The sequence below is a fragment of the Arachis hypogaea genome, chromosome 5 (assembly GCF_003086295.3).
Source record: "Arachis hypogaea cultivar Tifrunner chromosome 5, arahy.Tifrunner.gnm2.J5K5, whole genome shotgun sequence".
NCBI lineage: Eukaryota > Viridiplantae > Streptophyta > Magnoliopsida > Fabales > Fabaceae > Arachis > Arachis hypogaea.
Window position 1 is genome coordinate 107193269 of NC_092040.1, and position 19620 is coordinate 107212888.

The 19620-nt window shown below is 34.6% G+C and overlaps 2 protein-coding genes across 2 annotated transcripts; one reads left to right on the plus strand and one right to left on the minus strand.

The window, feature by feature from the left end:
- Positions 1-8421: 8421 nt before the first annotated feature.
- LOC112802555 (E3 ubiquitin-protein ligase SIS3) lies at positions 8422-13164 on the minus strand. Its single transcript, XM_025845819.3, has 10 exons — positions 12800-13164; positions 12676-12714; positions 12304-12370; positions 12126-12199; positions 11092-11230; positions 10912-11004; positions 10671-10736; positions 9891-10010; positions 9450-9563; positions 8422-9143 (listed from the first exon to the last, which is right to left on the minus strand). Exons 1-10 carry the CDS (start codon positions 12826-12828, stop codon positions 8793-8795), a joined length of 1092 nt encoding a protein of 363 aa, XP_025701604.1. The 5' UTR covers positions 12829-13164; the 3' UTR covers positions 8422-8792.
- Positions 13165-18054: 4890 nt separating this feature from the next.
- Positions 18055-18531, plus strand: LOC112803957 (uncharacterized mitochondrial protein AtMg00860-like). The gene has a single exon (XM_025847403.1). It carries the CDS (start codon positions 18055-18057, stop codon positions 18529-18531), a length of 477 nt encoding a protein of 158 aa, XP_025703188.1.
- Positions 18532-19620: the final 1089 nt, after the last annotated feature.

Genomic DNA, 19620 nt, shown 5'->3' on the forward strand with positions numbered 1-19620 from the left:
AGTTCTTAATAATGATTGAACACTATATATATATATATATATATATATATATATATATATATATATATATATATATATATATATATATATATATATATATATATATATATATTGTTAAGTTAAATTTGAGCTGTCATGTATTTTTAATGTTTATTAAGATTAAATAATCTCGTTTCATTAAATATTTAGAGTCAGTCACAAAAAATATTTATAGTCAAAATTAAAAGTAAGAGTAAATGCCTAAAATGGTCCTAAAATTTTAAATTGCTACTCAATTTAGTCCCCAATTTTTAAAAATGACCAACTAAATCTTTAAAATTCTCAGAAGTGCATCCTCGTTAGTCTACCGTCTAAACATTGATGATGTGGAGCGTGAAGTACCATGTGGACATTCCAACTGTATGCTGATGTGTACCAAACTTGAATTTGATTCAAATTTGTATCTGAAATTACTTAATAATACTCAAATTAGTTCATTTTCAATTATAAAGCACTAATTTTCAAATTATTGTCTTCTCTTCTTCGACCTCTCTACTATCTTTTTCTCTTCTTCGATCTCTCTGCTATCTTCCAGTTCATCTTATTTTTTCGTTTGCGTGAGTGATGATGGGTGGTAGGGAGAGAAGACAAAGTAGCTCAAGTAGGAACAACTTTGCAGTGAGACCTTATAGCAGCAAAAAAATGCCCAATAAGGGAGGTAAGAACGTTGTTTTCTACAACTGCAGGCTTCAGATGATGATGAAGTACTCAATGACAGCAGAGAATTCTGGTAGACCATTTTATGGTTGTCCAAACTATAAGGTAAGGTTATGGCTCTGAATAAAATTAAGATAGTTTTACTTTGAATTTGGATTCACTTGCGTTTTTTACTTTGCAGTATGAAATTTATTGTGATTTCTTTCGCTGGACTGATGGATGTGAAAAACTAGTTTATGCAATACACATTTCACAAGAAATTTTGCATTAGTTTAATAGGAGGATAATATGCTTAAAGAGTGATGTTGAAACCTTAAAGATGATGATAATGGTGTTGCTGGCTTTTGTACCTTTGGTGTAAGTAAGTGTGTTTAGGTTTAGCTTGTTGGATTTTATTGTAAATAAATGATGAATGTATTATGAAATTTTAAATTTCTCAAGTGGTATGTAATGTCTTGATGAAGATGCAAAAAAATAAAATACTAATTTTGCATGAGTTCAACTCTTGATTCTCATTGAATTTCTAGATAGCCATTCACCTTCTTTATTGATTGCATATGCCCATTGAATTTCTGGACAGTCATTGCTCTAACACACTTCCAAAGCAAGCTCTTTAAGTGAGTCCTTTCATTGTTTCTAGAAGTTTTGCCAAAGGGGACACGCACAGGTGATGCGCACCTGGCATAACCTCACACAATGTTAGGATTAGACCCTACAAAGTAACAATATAGTCATTCAATATATGTTACAGTCACCGATAACACAGATAACTTAATTCGGAATAGTCTTTCAATTTTTTGTTATTAATGCAAAATAGTCCTTCAAATTGTGTTCATTAATTCAAAATGATCCTTAAAATCATATATCATGCTTCTAATTGAACCTTATAGCCTATAGGTTACCTTCTATATGTCAGAGATGAAGCACTAACTATGCTCTGTCTGATCTTCAATATCTTCATGCAAGAGCTCCAAGAACCACTTTCAGGTGTCTTTGTTCTCAACATGAACAGTAGCCCATACAATTGGATATACATGGTTATTTGCGTCCTAACCCATAACGCACAATAGCCAACCTCCCTTTATATAGTCTGTACTGGAGTGAGTCCCACGTGGACAGACTCTCTTTCCTGAAAGTTTCCTGCCCAGCTGTCCAAGTTCACGCAGGGGAGGAGGGGATGACGTTCAGGTCACCTCCCGGCTCAGGTTCGGTAACCCATCGGGTCGGTCAGACGTCTGGATCTGGGTCTTTGGTCTCCGTTGGGTTGGGCTAGAACATTAAGTAAGGTATTAAGTAAGGTATCTTTCTTCAGTGTTCATCTTTCTTTGTTTCTTTTCAATGGAAAAAGGTATTAAGTAAGGTGTCAGTAAAAGGCATTAAGAGAAAAGGCAAAGAGAGTTATCTAGAAAAAGTCAAAAAATTATGTCAAACTATTTTGTATATTTTTCTATTTTGTACACATGATCCTAAGTGGAATCTCTTGCTAAGTTGGGTGAGCACTTAGTGGTTGCAAGTCTAAGGAGTGACCTAGCCAAATCTAGTTTGGATAGAAATTGGGTTTGTCTTAAATAAGATTGGGTTGAATTCTAAAAAAATTGGTGTTTGTAATCATTGTAAAAGATAGTAAAAATTTCACCACTGTTGTAGGAAGACTGAATGTAGGTCAGATTGCATATTATGACTGAATCAGGATACATGACTGTGTGATTCTCTCTTCTTTACTCTTCTTCAGTTTTACTTCAATATGAGACAAAATAAAAGTGTCTCCGACATTGTTTATTTCTTAGAAGTCACAGCTATCCAAAAGCTAAGAGTTGCTATGTTCCTGATCGCATCGTGAAGAGACAAAATAAAATTATCTCCTGAAATCTCAGTTTGACAGATTTGACAACAACTAAGTTCCATTCCAGTCAAAAGCAAAAGCAATAGAAATTTAAAAAGATGCCATAGAATCAACTCCCCTTTCTCTAGGCCATTTACAAACCTTCAAAAAATTATATATGTAAAGATTGAATTTCTATTTGTATGGTAAGATATTCGCTATTTATTTATTATTTATTTATTTCACCTAATTTTTTGGACATTGCAGTATTTAAATACTAATTTCAAAATTAAATAGGATATGACTCAAATAAATAAAATATTTTATATTTAGTGTATTTTTGTGGCTAAAAAAATTATAATATAAGATTTTAATGTGTGATGTACATATATATTGTCCTGTCTGTGAATGTCCTAAAATATGAATATCATTATATAAAATAGCAAATCAAAAGTATTGATTTGATTTTTTTTTACTTCAGGGTTAAAGAAATTGTTGGGTACTATTCTGAGACTTATCTAGAACCAGGGTGATTTGGGCTTGAACATGAGGTCCAGACTCTTTTAGGTAAAAGATCTGATATCTTCTCCGGCAAAAATGAAGTCGTCCGAATTTTTTGTGAGGAGGTGGGGATGGTATCTACAATTGAGTTTCCTGTGCTAGCAAAGTTTGGTTATTTTGGGATGCTGTATTTTGTATTTATGCTATGTATATATGTAAATAGATTCTCCTCTGTATATATTTTATGTTTTTTTCTCCTAGAGGTGACTTGGAGAAACAGGTGTTTATTATGTAACTTGAGTTTTATTTTGGGTTGTATATATATAATTATATACTCTAGCCGGCCTTAGCTTTGCAGGTCGAGTCTGGAGCTTGATATCTGTATTTTTAAAACTCTGATCTATATATTATGTTTTTAGCTTTCTTTTGATCTCACGTATCTGTTTTACGATTAAGCTTGCGAGTGTGACGCGATTTTCTGTTTTCACTTTTGTTTAGGTTATTCTTCAAGACTCCTAAATATGAATTCTTTCTATTATATTTATGTAATTATTTTACTTTTAGAGGTCGTAATACCTCGCCACCTCTGCTTTACGACTTAAGTGTAAGGCTCTGCGTGGTAGGGTGTTACACTTACATTGGCGTCCGAACTCCACCCCGGGCAAGTACCTGGAGATGGTTTTTTACGAAAACATCATCTATGCTAATAAAGCTGTGGGAAAGGATTTGTTTCTCATTCCAAGCTATTGCTCATAAATACCCATTGATTCTGTAATCTTAGATTTTTAGGGTTCGGCTCGGGATTAGAAGGTGGAGGAAGAGTTGTTTACTTCCCCGAGCTAGAGGAAGGAGTTGATTGAGGAGTCAGATTGGCAATAACTTTTACCAAGGATGACGCACCTGAGTCTGATTTAGAAGGAGAGGAGAGGTCGCCAAATTCACCAACTTTTTTTAACTGGATAGTTCGGGCAACAACATTCTTCCTAGCAGTACGAAAGGTTTTCATAGCAGCCGACTTGGGAGCCATCTTTTCTGCACGACATCAAAGTCAAACTACATTAACTAACAAAGCAATTAGCAAAATCATATCTATAAAATGGATAGAATGCTACCTAGCTCAGGTCGGATTTGGCTCGAATTTCCTAAGTATTTCTTGGTATCCAGATAAAGAGCTTGGCCCTAGTACTCCTGGAATAAGGCAATTACACTCTCTTCGACCTCATTCAAATCATCTAGGCCATACTTAACAACTACAAGGTTCTCCTCCCAGTACAAGCTAAAAATAGGCGCATCCCTTTCATTCAGAAAGAAAGGTCGGACACCCTTAACGGAACAGATCTTTAAAAATTAATTTTTGAAGTTAAGAAACGACTCATCGTTCCCCTAAACAACTCGAAAGGAGATCCAGCCCTATTTCTTAGAGTTGAAAGGTTTGGTGATGACACAAAGATAACAGAAGACCTTCAGAAAAGGTAAGACGTCAAGCTCCCAGCAAAGAATTTGATAAATCTTTAAGAATCCCCAAGAATTGGGATGAAACTGGGAAAGGGCAACCTTACAAACCCTAAGCACATTGGATTTGGAGTCGGTAAAAGGAAGGCTAACCCCTAATTTTGTAAAAAAACACTCATACACATATATGAAATAGCACTCCAAGTTACTAAATTGGAGAAAACACACCCTCTCCTCAAGATTGGCAACTATGATCTCATATCTATGCTTATCCTCTCAATTTTTACAAAACTTATGGTGCCTACGAAAGATCTCAACATACTCTCTATTAATACCAGGGACGAGAGTAAGAACATATATATCTACCTAGGTCAGGTCGGATGGAACCTTAGAGGACATGTTGGGAATAATTGACCGAGACATACAAGCTATACCTACAATACAACAAACAAAGGAAAATTGTCATAACAAGTCAAAAAGTCGGGTAACAATCACAAGAAGTCGGGTAGTCATCAACAATACCAACAAATGATTATAGTTCTTACAAATTCTCATAAACATAAAAACTAACATCACATTATCAGATACAGAAATGACACCATCTTCAACAAATAAAGTGACACCATTTGGAGACAACACAACATAAAAACCTCACACTTAGGTTCACCAACGACAGTAACAAACAAACGTTCAAATACAAAAAAGAAAAAGAAGCAAAGTTTTCCAAATAATTTCTCAAACAGACAAAAGAAGCATTGCCAAAGGTCATAACAACGGCATTGCCCAGAACATAAAACTGAGACATAAGTTCAAAAGATGAGAACACTAACCTTAAGGAATGCGAAGTGGAGAAAGGGACACTTGAACAGCAAGATACGAACGTTCTACTTCAAAGTATAGACAAAGTCTTCTAAACCTCGAGGAAAAAGAAAATCTTAAATGCAAAAATGGATGCAAGAAAAGAATATTGAAGGAATTTGTTGAAAGAAAGAAGATGATGAAGTACAAACGTTTCAGAAGAAAGGCGAAAAATAAAAAAAGAGAGAAATGAGTTTGAGTATTTAAAGGTGTAAAATGGTGATCTCACAACCCTTTATTTATGGCGCACGGTTACCAAGGTAATCATAGAGTGATGTGCACAAGATATGAAAAGACGTAATATCTTTTCATTTAAAACACGTCGAGTACCTGACGTGATACCTGAAAGGCGGTATGTCTGACCTAATACGCTAAATCTACAAGGAATCAGTTTGATCTATAAATGCTTAAGTCTGACCTTTTAAAGATCGGATTCAAGAAGAGGTATTGTATACTCTAACCCAAAAATATAGCCAGACCCAAAAGGAATAAAAGCCCACCCAACGAAGGTGGCCTCATCTACTCCTACCCGACCTCATAGAAGTCGGACACGATGACGACAGTTCAGTCTTACTTATTTGAATAAGTTACTAACTCCTAAGATATCTCCTATCCATCTAGAAGGGATATCTAAACAACTTCCCTAGAAAAGAGGAACGGCCATCCACCATTCAAGATGGAACTACTCTAAAAGGTGGTTATCTTTTCTACTATAAATACACTAACATACTTAAGTATATTTAGAACTCAATCTACTAAAAACCTGCTTTAAAACCTTGCTAACTTGAGCATTGGAGTCCCTTGCATATACCACCTCCACCTCCTCATGAAGAACTCGGACGGCGGCACTTTGGCATCAGCAAAGTCAAACGCTATTCTAAAAGGAGTCTGAACCTCACGTTTAGGCCCAAATCTATCTGTTTCAGGTAAACCCTCAGAACAAGCGTTAAGTACGATTTTGGTTTCTAACGTAGAGGCCAAAAAATTATTTCGTCCCCGGCCTTTTTTTTCGCTACAAAATGGTCTCGAAGGTTTCAGTTTGTTTTAAAATCATCCTTCGGACGAAAATACCCTTCCCTTTCTTCCCCAAAATCAACCAGAAACAAAAGCAGAACCTGAAGCTAAACCAGAAGTGGAAGAACAGTAGAAGCAACATCAATGAAACAACAACAACCAGACGAAGAAGAACAATGGCAACAATGGATCATGTATACAATTAACCATTAAAAGAAATTCAATAACCTAAGCCAATTCTATCAAACCTAAGCTAATTCAACAACAACAACAACAACAACAACAACAATTCAGCAGCAACTTTTAGCAATTCAATAACCTAAGCTAATTCTATCATACCCACCTAAAATCAACTAACAGAAAATCAAAATCCAGCTAAACTAATCTAGAATCAAATCAAGGAACTAACACTAATAAAAAACAAAAATTGAAAGCAAAATGGTAACTTGGATTATGAAAATAGAAAATAGAAAAGAGGGTCAGGGGAGACAGTGGTGGAGCGTTGATGGTCTGGAGGGAGGGAAACGGGCAATGGTGGCTCTGGTTCCTTTTGCGACAGGGATTGAGGAAGGGGAATAGGCAGTGGTGGCCTGGTTCCTTCTGCGTCAGGGATTGAGGGAGGCAGGGGCGAGATGGCGTGAATAGACAATGGGGAAGAAGGGCTCCACGTTGCTGCGCGTTGGTGGAGCAGGGAAGGTTCGCCGACAGTGAACTCTGGTTCGAGGAGGTCCGAGACAGGGAAGGAGAGAAGGAGGGGAGAGGGTCGCGGTTGCTCTGGAGTAAGCGCGAAGGGGAGAGGAGCAGCAGTGGCAGCGAGGATCAGCGGTAGTGGCCCTTCCCCTTCTCCTTCCCCTTTCCTTTCCCCTTCCCTTTCCCACCTTCCCTTTCCCCTCTTTTGAACCAACTCCTCAAGCGTGTGTGATTCCCTTCCTCCTTTTCCCCTTATTCAATGTTTTTTCTTTAGTTAGGGTATTTTCGAAATTAAAATTAAAATTTGATAAAAATGACGATTTTAAAACAAACTGGAACATTTGAGACCATTTTATAGCAAAAAAAAGGACTAAAAACAAAATAAATTTTTAGCCTCTACATTAAGAATCAAAATCGTACTTAAACCCTCGTAACAATAACTATGCACACCAATAATGGACAGCTATATATGCATGCAAGCTTATAGATATAGTCTGTTAAAACAAAGAATACTATATATTTTTGGTATATATTCTCTTGCAAATCATTATTGGGAAACTTGTATACAAGATGATAAATTCGGTTATTATAATAAATAAAGTATACAGATTATATTAAAATAATAATCTGAAATAAATTTATTAATATTATTTTTAGATTTTTAATATTAAAATAAATTTGGTAATTGGTTTATGGAATGTCTAAATAATATTATAATATTATTTTTAGATTTTTAATATTAAAATAAATTTGAAAATTAATTTGTGGGATGTGTAAGCCATTGATTTATTGATACAAAGGATGCGGAAGTGTATCAACGTGAGTAATTGGGAGGGCAAAACAACATTGGACCTAATTGAAGCTTTTCCAGAGATTCAAAGAACATCATTGAAGGCTGGAGCAAACCATGGTTCATCAATTCCTGATTTTAAATCATAAGTTATCATTTGCAGCTTTTTTTTTTCCTTCTAAATTTACATCTTTATTATAATTTAGGAAAAATTTTAAATATACCCGAAATATTAAATTCCAATCATTTTAACCGTTGATTAAATATATATATATATATATATATATATATATATATATATATATATTATAATTAAAATCAACTGTTAAAATAATTAGAATACCAAAATATCAAAACACTTAAAATTCTTTTTATAATTTAATATATTTATTTAATTATGACTGAATCCTAGGTGTGATTGTCAATTCGATTTTGATAATTATGGTGGACAGTGGATCTTAACATGCATTGGATAAACAACAATCAATTTTGACTGATTAGATTGGAGCATTTCTTCTCTATTTCTATCAATTTCCATTGCTAAAAAAAATACAAAACAATGGAAAGTGATCTTACCCTAGGTAAGAAGGAACAAAGGTTTATAGTTTCGAAAATAGAAAAAATAAACTGCAACATACAACTTTGAGAATTTTCAACTCTTACAATTATTAGATCACTATACACACATCTGCAGGTCCAACCCTATTTTTTCCTAAGCGAAAAAGGTGTACTTTCATCTATCAAGTGTTATTTCTGCAAGATTCCTCAGAAAAAGGAAACTGATCCCATTTTTCATGGATCAAAAACAGGAAATTTCTAGTAGACAATTCCAAAAGCTTCAGCCAATCGCTGGATACGGATATCTGTCCTTCAACTTCCTTAGAATGGGTTAGAAATATAAAAGTTCAAAAAGAAGTATAATTTTCTGTAAAGAGTAACAGTAATGCATTTATTTCAACAGAGCCCTGGTCACAAGTTAGACACATTTCTTGTTGTACCAGGTACAACACCATTTTCGGCATTTTCTAACGCGTTGTCTGTCTCCCCATTTGGCCCTGTAATTTCAACATGCACTGGGTGGACAAGTCCTTGTAATCTCAACAGGTAACTCTGGCTAGAAGGTTGTAGTTGCACATATCTGGTTGATGTTCCAACACTACTCTCAGAAGACTGCTGATATTCAGAACGAATATTGGACAGAGCACTAAGATCAAGATTTGGAAAAACCGAGCAACGACACTGAGGACATTTCACATTCAGCTGAAGCCATTCGTCGATGCATTCAACATGAAAATTGTGAGCGCAAGGAAGACCACGAACCTGCACATTAGGTAAGAAAACAGTTTTCAATTGCTCTTAATGACATATACTGTATCAGAACTTCGTTGAAGTATAGAGCTGCAGTAATTTGTGAAGATAGACACAGCAGAAGAAAGAGTATACACATAAATCATTTAACGTAATGTGATTGATGGAACATGTATTATTTTAGAACAATATTTTGTTATTATCGCTAAATAGAGTCCCATATATTCAGATGGGATGAGAAGTTTTATCAATCATTCAAGTAGTTAGTTAAAAGCATGCTTTTCAAGCACACAGCATAAGGCCTGATCTATTATATACCTCATTGCCTTCACGGAACTCTTCTAAGCAGATGAGGCATTCACTGCAGTCAGTTGGAACAGCCTTTAGGCTGAACCTTGGGAGTTCCTGAATTAAAGCTTTGACTGCTTCTCGCTACATTCAACTCGGACACGAAAGTCAACTATTAGTAAACTATGGTAGAGAGATATAAACATACATAAGATATTTAAATAAGATGTTATATATGAAACTGCACATTTTTTTTTATTTTTTAATTAATAAAATAAAAAAGGAAATTAAATCAGAAATATAAAAATACAATATATTTCTCATATAAACATAATCAATATACCGTCCAAAACACAAGATACTGATACAAATAGTTTCATGCGTCATGACAGAAGCCAAACAATATATTTTTAATTATCACATAGGAAATAACGTTTACTCTGCTATCTGCTTGCAAAAGAATAGAATAACCTGAGCTGGAGTTAGGTAAAGTCCAGGATGATATGCAGCAGCATCTTGGTTCATGCCCCTTGATTCTTGACCTGCAGCTTCAAATGCCCAATCAGGCACTCGGATCATTTCAACTAGAACCTAACAAAAGGAAAATAGCTATTTTTATCAACACTGTCAAACTACAGAGAACCAAATAGGTATTCATATTCAACTATTTTTTATCAAACGTCAAACCACTAACATCATTAACATATAATCTGTATGTGGTTTTGCCTCCAGTCTTTTGTACTGCCTTTATTGGATCTTCTACCAATAGATATCAAAATCGATTTGGTAACTAAGTCAGTGATTCAACCGATGGCCCGGTGGGTCAATGGTCAAACCGTTTAAATCAAAATTGATCAATTTAATATTTAAAAATATAATTTAATATAATTTGTATAATGAGAATCATAATTAATGTAAAAGAAAAAATGACATCAAAGCATCACAAACAAACTCATCATAATATAATTAGGACAAGGAGAATTGTAGGATTACAATTTATACATGGTATCCCCAACGAGCCATCCCATCAATTATTACTGAAATCAACAAATATTAGTTGATAAATATGAATATAAGAGAATCTTTTATGGTCCAATTTTGTCAGCAAGGTGGGGAAGGCAGTAGGAAGAGGATTTCTTTCCACATCATTCCAGATGCCATTGAGAAATACCCCTATGAAGCCAAATATAACAGGATAATAATACCAAATAAGTATTGAATAACATGGTCCACATTAAAGATAGCACTTACCCCATATTCAGATATAGGAATACCCTGTTGGGCACGTAATAGATGTGCTTGTCTTCGTGTCAACCACTACCAAGCATTCAACATTCAAAAATGAGAACAGACACAAAGACCTAAGAAAAAATTAACAGTATTCTGTGTTGCAGAAACAAGAACAGCACAACATGCAGAGGAAAAAGGAACTTTGATAATAGAAAGTGGAAACAAGTCACAGAAAAATGGGTAAAAACAATGTAGTACTAACCTTCCCCATTGACATGCAAGCAATACAAATGAGTCCACAGTAGCTAAAAAGTAACCAGATGAGAAAGCCATATTTTTTACCATCTCCATTCAACTGCAGGTAATTAGTTGCGTCATGCATCATACACTTGTTTATAAAGTATCATTGAGGAGTGAGGAGTAAATGAAAGCAAGCACATACACAAGTCTTGGAACTGATGAACCACAGAGAACCAATTATAGTCCAAACCCAAAGAAATGGATAGAGAAGCAATGCAAGGATTGAAAGAACAACCACTCTTCCACAGAAACGAGCATATCTCTGCTGCCACCCAAAATCTCTAAAACAAAGATGGGTAAAATAAAAGAGCAAGTGAATTAGCACTGGGAATTAACATATCAAAACATTAAGGTACTACTGCATTTCAGTGATTGTAGTAACGTAAAATTTAGTGACATGGACCCAGAAAATTCATTGTCCACAATTTCAGATATGAAGATAACCTTTTCTGTAAAACCACAGGATAAAAGAAGTTAAGAACCACAAAATTTCAAGAAATTATCCTGCCTTCTGCACAATAGTAACAGTATTACCTAAGTCATACATCCAGGCAAAGAATTGCTGTTCTTTGTTGGTATAAAAATGAATATGCTGCCCACAACTTTAATTTCAAAACTAATTGTAATCCATACTAGAAATAGTTAAATCAGTTCCATGTAGATTGATTCCACCAACATGATATTTATTGGTACCAATATTATTGTCTGTACATGATCCATAGTTATAAAATGCAGGATTTCAGTCATTCCAAGATGAGGACTACCTCAGACTGGAGTATAAATATCCAGCTTTAGTTGATGAAATGGATTGAGGAATGACTTAACAAACATCAACTATGGAGTAACTAAGGTATATTTACACGAAATTAACTTTATGACTAAACTCCTCTTCTAAATTTATTTCTTCCCACTACTCTACCTTGTGTTTAATAATAGGGGTATAATTAAAAAGAAAAGAAACTAATTACTAATATCTAAATTGTCTGAATGGACAATTAGTTGTGGAAAAACAAATTCTCCAGATAAGGCAAGTATTTCCAACTAGAGAAGTATACAGCAATTCATCCTACTTTAATTTCACCAAGGGATCAGCCAATGCAAATTCTCTTTATTCAAATTGGAAGGAGAATTCTAAAAAACAATAACATCAAAAGTTGAGAGTTTGGGAGGCCTTACAAACCCATTCCAGAAGCAAGTCCATTGTCAACAAACATCAAAAGCCGGAAAGTAAACACAGCAGTGTAATCAATCTGAACCATTCAAAGAAACCAAAAGAGCAAATAAGCATAAATCACTCGACAACTTCTCTTATCAGAGAAGTAAAATTCCAGCACTATTAATATAAGGAACCCACCATAATCCATAGATGCAAAGGGTAGCTACAAGATTGGTAGCGCTTCCAACTGATTGCCACAACAACTCTACAAGTCAAAAATGGTCAAAGAATACAAATACACTTGCACAGTAACTATTCGTTGCAGAAACATAAGATCTTTTATATTCTTTATTTTTTCCTTATAGCATTTTTTTTTTACTAAATAATTCATCAGAATCTAATATGCATATCCATTGGACATTTGCACCTAATCAATCTGGTTTGACTGATAAAACTCTTCTAGCTCAATTTTCTCTAATTTTTTTCCTCGTCAATTATGAATGTGGAACCAATCAATCAAAGATTAATTACTGGAAATCAGCATAATGATTCGAGTTTTTGAAAGGATACACGCTGGTGGCGAGCATGGATAGGAAGAACCCATCGTACCTGCAAAGAAGAGAGTGAGTTGCATATGAAAATTGTGGGTTTAAGTAAGAGACAGGAGAATGAAGAAAGAAGGATTGAGACGAACCACTGGAAATTGACGCCCCTAACGGCCATTGCGAAGGGAGGGGAAAAAGGGGGTTCAGGAAAACCCTAGATTGAAACGGTGTCGTATTGAAGGATGGCGGTTATGGAAGAGTGGGAAATGCATGAATGCAAGAGAGGGGGGTGAATTGTTTGTGGAAGTGAGAAGAACAATGAATCACTGAAATGGAGAGGGACCTCAACTCCAGCTTAGCTTTGATTTCCAGTTTCCTCTGTAAGGAACTCGGTCTGAGCTAATTCAGTAATTCAGTAATTTACCTTAACACATAAACACTTAATTTATTTTTTGTTTTGTTATTTTTTGGGTGGAATGATAGTTTTAGGAGTACTTGCAGTGCATTTTAAATCGGTTTTAAAAAATAATCCGATCTAAATTATATAATTTATTGTAGTTTGGATTGATTTGATTTTTAAAAATAATATTTTATTATTAAAAAAATAATTTTAAATTGATAAGACAAATAAATAAATCAATTTTATTTTATATTTATTAAATAATAATAATATAAAAAAACTAATAAATTATAATTCAAATGACATAATCTTTTTATACTTATTTAAAAAATTACGGATTCGAGTCTTCTTATCTTCGGTAAAAAAATAAAAAAATAAAAAATAAAAAACAAAATAAAAACTAATAAATTATAATTTAAATGACATAATCTCTTCGTATTCGTATCGCGGATCCGAATCTCTCATAGCAGTTGCAGTTAACATGGAGGAAGTTTCGGGCTAAGTTGTTTTTTCACATTAGATCTAGATTAGCTAGCGAGCTAATCCATCCCTAATTAGGAGGCCGATTTGGTATTTTAGGCTTATAGAACAAAATTCTGCTTGGGCTCCTGACATTTAAAGGCTACTATTTTACTTTTTTTTTTTAATTTTTGAGAGGTTTTTGGTTGATTGAGACAGTCCATGTTCAAAGTGTAATAAGGAATGACCCAAAAAAAAAATCCAAAATGAATACAAGTGGCAATTGAGGCTTTGATTAAGTAGTTAAATATATTGTCTCTTAATATATTATATTCAAATTTAAATTTTGATGATAAGCAAGTAATAAATAGGATCCTTAAACGTGTGTGTAGTAACGAATGACCTTTAACTCACATGTCATATTTCTCTTTCTCCAATCTCCACCTTAAAAGTCTTCGGTTTAACTTCTGTTGACTGCAGTCAAGGAAAAAAAAATTAATAAGTGTGTGAAGAGTGTGTAAGTATATGTTAAAGAAATGAAAAGTTAAATATACTTATCTATTATTTGTTTATTTATTTGTATTTATTTTTATTTAGGGTAAAGTATTAAATTGGTCTTCTATATTTGAATGTAATTTTGTTTTTGTCTTAAAAATTTAAAGTGTCCTATTTGAATCCAAAAAAATTTTATTTAGCTTCAACATAGTCCTACCCTGAAGTCAAAATTAAATAATTAATGGAATATCCTATATAACAGCAGTACAAAAATAAGGTCGATAATCTGGAGAATAAGTACAAGCTCCAGAGGCAAAAAATCAACTGTAGATATATCAATACATTTATTTATTATTCTCTTTAGTTCTATAGAAAATATTTCATTTAAATTATAAGAAGAATGATAAATAAATGTATTGATGCATTAACGGTTGATTTTGTACCTTATACTTGTTCTTTAGATTATCGACATTGTTCTTGTACTGCAGTCATGTAGGATATTTCATTAATTATTTTCTTTGACCTCACGGTGGAACTATATTGAAGTTAAATGAAATTTTTTTTAGATTCAAATAGGACATTTTAAACTTTAAAGACCAAAATAAAATTACGTCCAAACATAAGAGACCAATTTAGTACTTTACCCTTTTATTTAAAAACATATTATTCTTACATTAAACATCATTGACACCCATATAAAAAATAAAAATATTATTTATTTATTTATTTATTTATGAATTTTAATCATTAAAAAAGATAAAAATAAAAAATAAAGCAACGTGTGGAAGAGAGAGAGAGCAAACTACCAACAAGATGATAGAAATGATTCCTTGTTTGTTGCATTTTTACATATTGTCATAGTTTTTTTTATTTTATTTTTAAAATTTATTTTTAAGATTTAGACTTTTGGGTTTAGGATAGCTATGATTTTTTGTTTCAAAGTTAGAAGTCTGACTTGAACCCGAAATCTTTAGATAAGAATAGAAAAATTATGTCATTTGCATTATAATTTATTGACAGGATGGTGTAAGATTAAGAAAAAAAATTTAACTCATTTGATTAAAAAAAATTGTATGCATTACAAATATTATCCACCAAAGTCCATCACGTGGCCTCTATATCTCGTAATAAAAAATCAAAACTTATAAAATATAAAATCTCAGTATCTAATACTGTTTTGGACATTCTCATTGGGTAGGATCTTGGCGGTTACATAGCTTGAAACACGAAAGTTACTTAACTCATGGCTTAAGTCACACACAATGTGAGAACCTAAAGTAATAATCTTAATGAAGTCAAGCTTAAACAATATTATTTTCATATTTGAATTTCATCTTAGCTTACATAATGTCTTTAAAAACTTAAAATATAATCATATTGTTAGGCACATAAATGAGGAAAAGTACGTAATTAAAAACCTGCAACCTCAGAAGGAAATATTGTTACAACAGAAGGACAATTGGCACTCAATCAACATGATACAGGTCCAAGAAGGAGAACTAGAGAGAGAATTAATAACAAGAGGCTAGTTGGTTATGATCCTCAGTGATTGCTTGTACATTTTTCTTCCTATTATGTTGTTTCTTTTCCTTTCTTCTCTGCTCCCTTATTCTTTTTTCCTCTATTTGCTTTCTCATCTATTGTTCTTTTTCAATTCTTCACGTACTGTTTATGTTTGGAGTAATTGAGGAATTACTATACCTTTTTGTATCATTCTGCGGCACTATTCTTTTTTATTTCTCCATTTCTACTTATAACTCTCATATATGCTCTTTACTTACTAATTATTTGTAAATTTTTCAATTAAATATAAATGCATATCACATTTCTTCCTCTTCTTATTATCTCTGAGCTCCACCCTATCAATTGATGCTTTCATCACTATGGCCGTAGTTGACAACACGCGGATGAAAGGCATGAAGGCCGACATTAAAAAGCTATTCCAGATGTTCGAATCCATCACGGAGGACAACAGGTCTGAACGCGCCTGTGCTTCCGAAGCCACTAATCTCAAAATCGACGCCATCCAAGATTCTCTTACGCAGCTCCTTCAGGACCAGTACAGGCATCAATCTGAAATACCTGAGCTCTCCCATGGTTCGAACTCAGGCATTGTTCTACAGTATCGTTCGTCTCTGCAACCTCGTCGGGTGAATTTCAAGTACTGACGCTTTGGGGTGAATTTTTTCAACGGACTAGTACTTTGATTTTTTTTTAGTTCCCGAAATGAACAAATTGAAATTGCTGTGATTCATATGACTGGTGTTACCATCCCTTGATTTCAAATGTCCTAATATTTGCTCAGTTTTGCTCATAAAACCAAGTGAGATGGGCAATTGAGCTTGAATTTGGCCCGTCACTGTTCGAGTCACCACTAGAATTTTTATTTAAGCTGCAGTAAGGTGGCATGGTAAGCGAGTATTATTCAGAATTTGTTGCTTTGGCAAATAGTACTCACATTGATCCTCCTAAGGCACTTCAAGATTGTTTTGTTAGTGGACTGAAACCTGAGGTACAGAGGGAGATTAAAGCTCAATGTCCTCCATCTTCAATGAGGGTTGTGTCCTTAGCTAGACTCTATGAAAAAAAATTGACTTCTTTGTCAAGAACCACATGGCCCTGCTGCTCACAAACCACAATTCACAACTCCCAATTCTTCTCCATCCCTACGCCTTCCCAACTACAATGCTCTTTCTGCATTACTTCCGACATCATCACAATGCTCTCACACTCCACCACTCAAAACCCAGTTTAGAGGTTGACCCCTGCTGAGATTCAGAGTAAATGGGAGAAAGGTCTTTATTACTGGTGCGACGAATAGTTCTCTACCAGCCACCGCTGTACAAATCGTCAATTCATGTTGCTACAATTAGAATGAGACGAGAATATGGCCTCTGTTTGTGACCTTGTAGAGCTGGTGTTACCGGATAGCACAATTGAGTCCTTGAAATGTCAAGTGTTGGACCACCATTTGTCCTGTAATGCAATGTTTGGTACTCCAGGATCATCTACCATTCGTGTCAAAGTTTTCATAAATAGCTTAGAAATGCAGGCCTTAATTGGCGGTAGTAGCTCTGATAGTTTTATCCGACCACGCATTGCTAAGTTTTTTAATCTACCTATCGAGCCTGCTGTGGCAATTAAGGTGATTGTTAGTGATTTCACAATTTTGACAGTAAAAGAAAAAATTGCTAATCTGGACATCAATGTGGCAGGTTATACCATCTCTATACTTGAGGTATATGTCCTTCATGTGGCACGTGGTGATTTAGTTATAGGGGCTACTTAGTTGATGACCTTAAAAGCACATATTGTGGATTATGATGCCTCATTCTTGCGCTTTTTGCACCAAAAAAAGTTTGTAACGATTTGGGACGAGAAGAACTCTGTAGCTTCTCAGATTCAATTCCACCATATTCAAATGCTGGTCTCTACACATGCAATTGTCGAAGCCTTCACTCTAGAACTTCAAACACCAGATGATACCTTACAGCCCAGTTTACCAGTTCCTGTTTCCTTAAACTTTGCTTTGGCTTCCTTGTTGTGTAAATACGTCGCTATTTTTGCCACGCCATCATGTCTCCCTCCGGAGTGCACTCAGGATCATAGCATTCCATTAGTGGCTGGGGCTAAATTTGTGAAAGCTCGTCCTTATCGGTATCCCTAAAGCTTGAAATCACAAATTGAATCGATGGTACAAGACATGTTACAAGAGGGGATAATCCAACCCAACAAGAGTCCCTTCTCATTACCAGTCCTCTTGGTAAAAAAAAGGATGTAACATGGCGATTTTGTACTAATTATAGAGCATTGAACAATGTCACTATTAAAGACAGTTTTTCTATCCCAACTGTTGATGATTTATTGGATGAATTGTTTGAGGCCACTGTCTTTTCTAAGTTAGATTTACGATCCTGCTACCATCAGATTTTAGTTAAGCCTGACGACCATTTTAAAACAGCTTTTTGTACTCATCATGGCTTGTACGAATGGCTGATAATGCCTTTTGGCCTCACTAACGCCCCTGCTACTTTCCGAGCCTTATAAATGATGTCTTCAAACCATACTTACGTAATTTTATTGGAGTTCTTTGACGACATATTGGTGTACAACAATTCTTTTGATATTCATCTTGAGCATTTGGGATTGGCATTGAAGCTGCTAAAACAGAAAACTCTCTTCGCCAAGCTTTCTAAATGCCTTTTTGGAACCAATGAGGTGGATTATTTAGGTCACACGATTATAGGTGGTGGTGTTCTCATGGAATCAGCCAAAGTGCAAGCAATTCAAGATTGGCCTCAACCTAGTAGTGTTAGACAGCTTCGTACCTTTTTAGGCTTCATGGGATATTATCGCTGCTTCATTAAAGGTAATGCAACCTTAGCTGCTCTTCGTACTGATTTGTTGAAAATGGACGCTTTTGTTTGGTACAATCAAGCTACATTGGCATTCCATCAATTACAGCAAGTGATTTTCACTAAATCAGTGCTAGCACTACCTAATTTTAACCTTCTATTTGAAGTATAGACAGATGCATCAGGTATGGGTATTGGTGCTATTCTGATTCAGCAACGCCATCCTATAGCTTATTTCTCAAAGAAACTTCCTCCTACCTTGCAGAAGCAATCCGCCTATATTAGAGAGTTTTATGCAATAACGGAAGGAATTGCTAAGTTTCGACACTATCTCTTGGGCAAAAAATTTATTAGTCGAATTGATCACAAGAGTTTGAAATCTCTTTTGGAGTAGAATTTGCACACACCTGAACAACATAAATGGCTTCAAGACCTCTTTGGTTACGATTTTGAAATTCATTACAAGGCCGGTACTGAGCTTATCAAGAAGTTTTTCTGGTGCTTGGTCCATGTTGACTTCTTGTAGCACCTTTGAGTTGCAATTGAAAGGGATGCTGTTCTTTCTGAGTTGATGCAAAATGTGCTTCTAATTCTACTGAGGATTCCAATTATACTTGTCACAATGGGTTACTATTGTGGAAGAACCGTTTGGTTATTCCGCCAAATAACCACTTGATCAAGCTCATTCTTCATGAATATCATGATAGTGTGGTGGGAGGCCATATGGAAATTGCAAAAATAGTAGAACGAATTTGTGATCAATTTTATTGTCCTAATATGCAAATGGATATTAGACATTATGTTCTCACTTGCTGCACTTGACAACAAGCTAAACATGAGGCTAAAGCACCAGCAGTGCTGCTCAAACCATTGCCTATTCCTTTGCAGGTGTGGGAGGATATCTCCATGGATTTTATTGTCTTTTTGCCCGCTTCATGTGGTTTTTCTGTGATCATGGTCGTCATTGATCGCTTAACCAAATATACTCATTTCAGTCCACTAAAATCGAATTTTACTAGTAAATCAGTGGCTGAATCTTTTATTCTTAATGTGGTGAAATTGCATGAATTTCCAAAATCAATTATTGCCAAGAGACATATAATTTTTGTTAGCAAATTTTGGCAACATCTCTTCAAGTTACAGGGCACTCACTTAGATATGAGTTCGGCTTACCATTCTCAGACGGATGGCCAGAGTGAAATATGCAATCGAACTCTAGAGATGTACTTGATGTGTTTCTGTTTTGACAATCCTAAGAAGT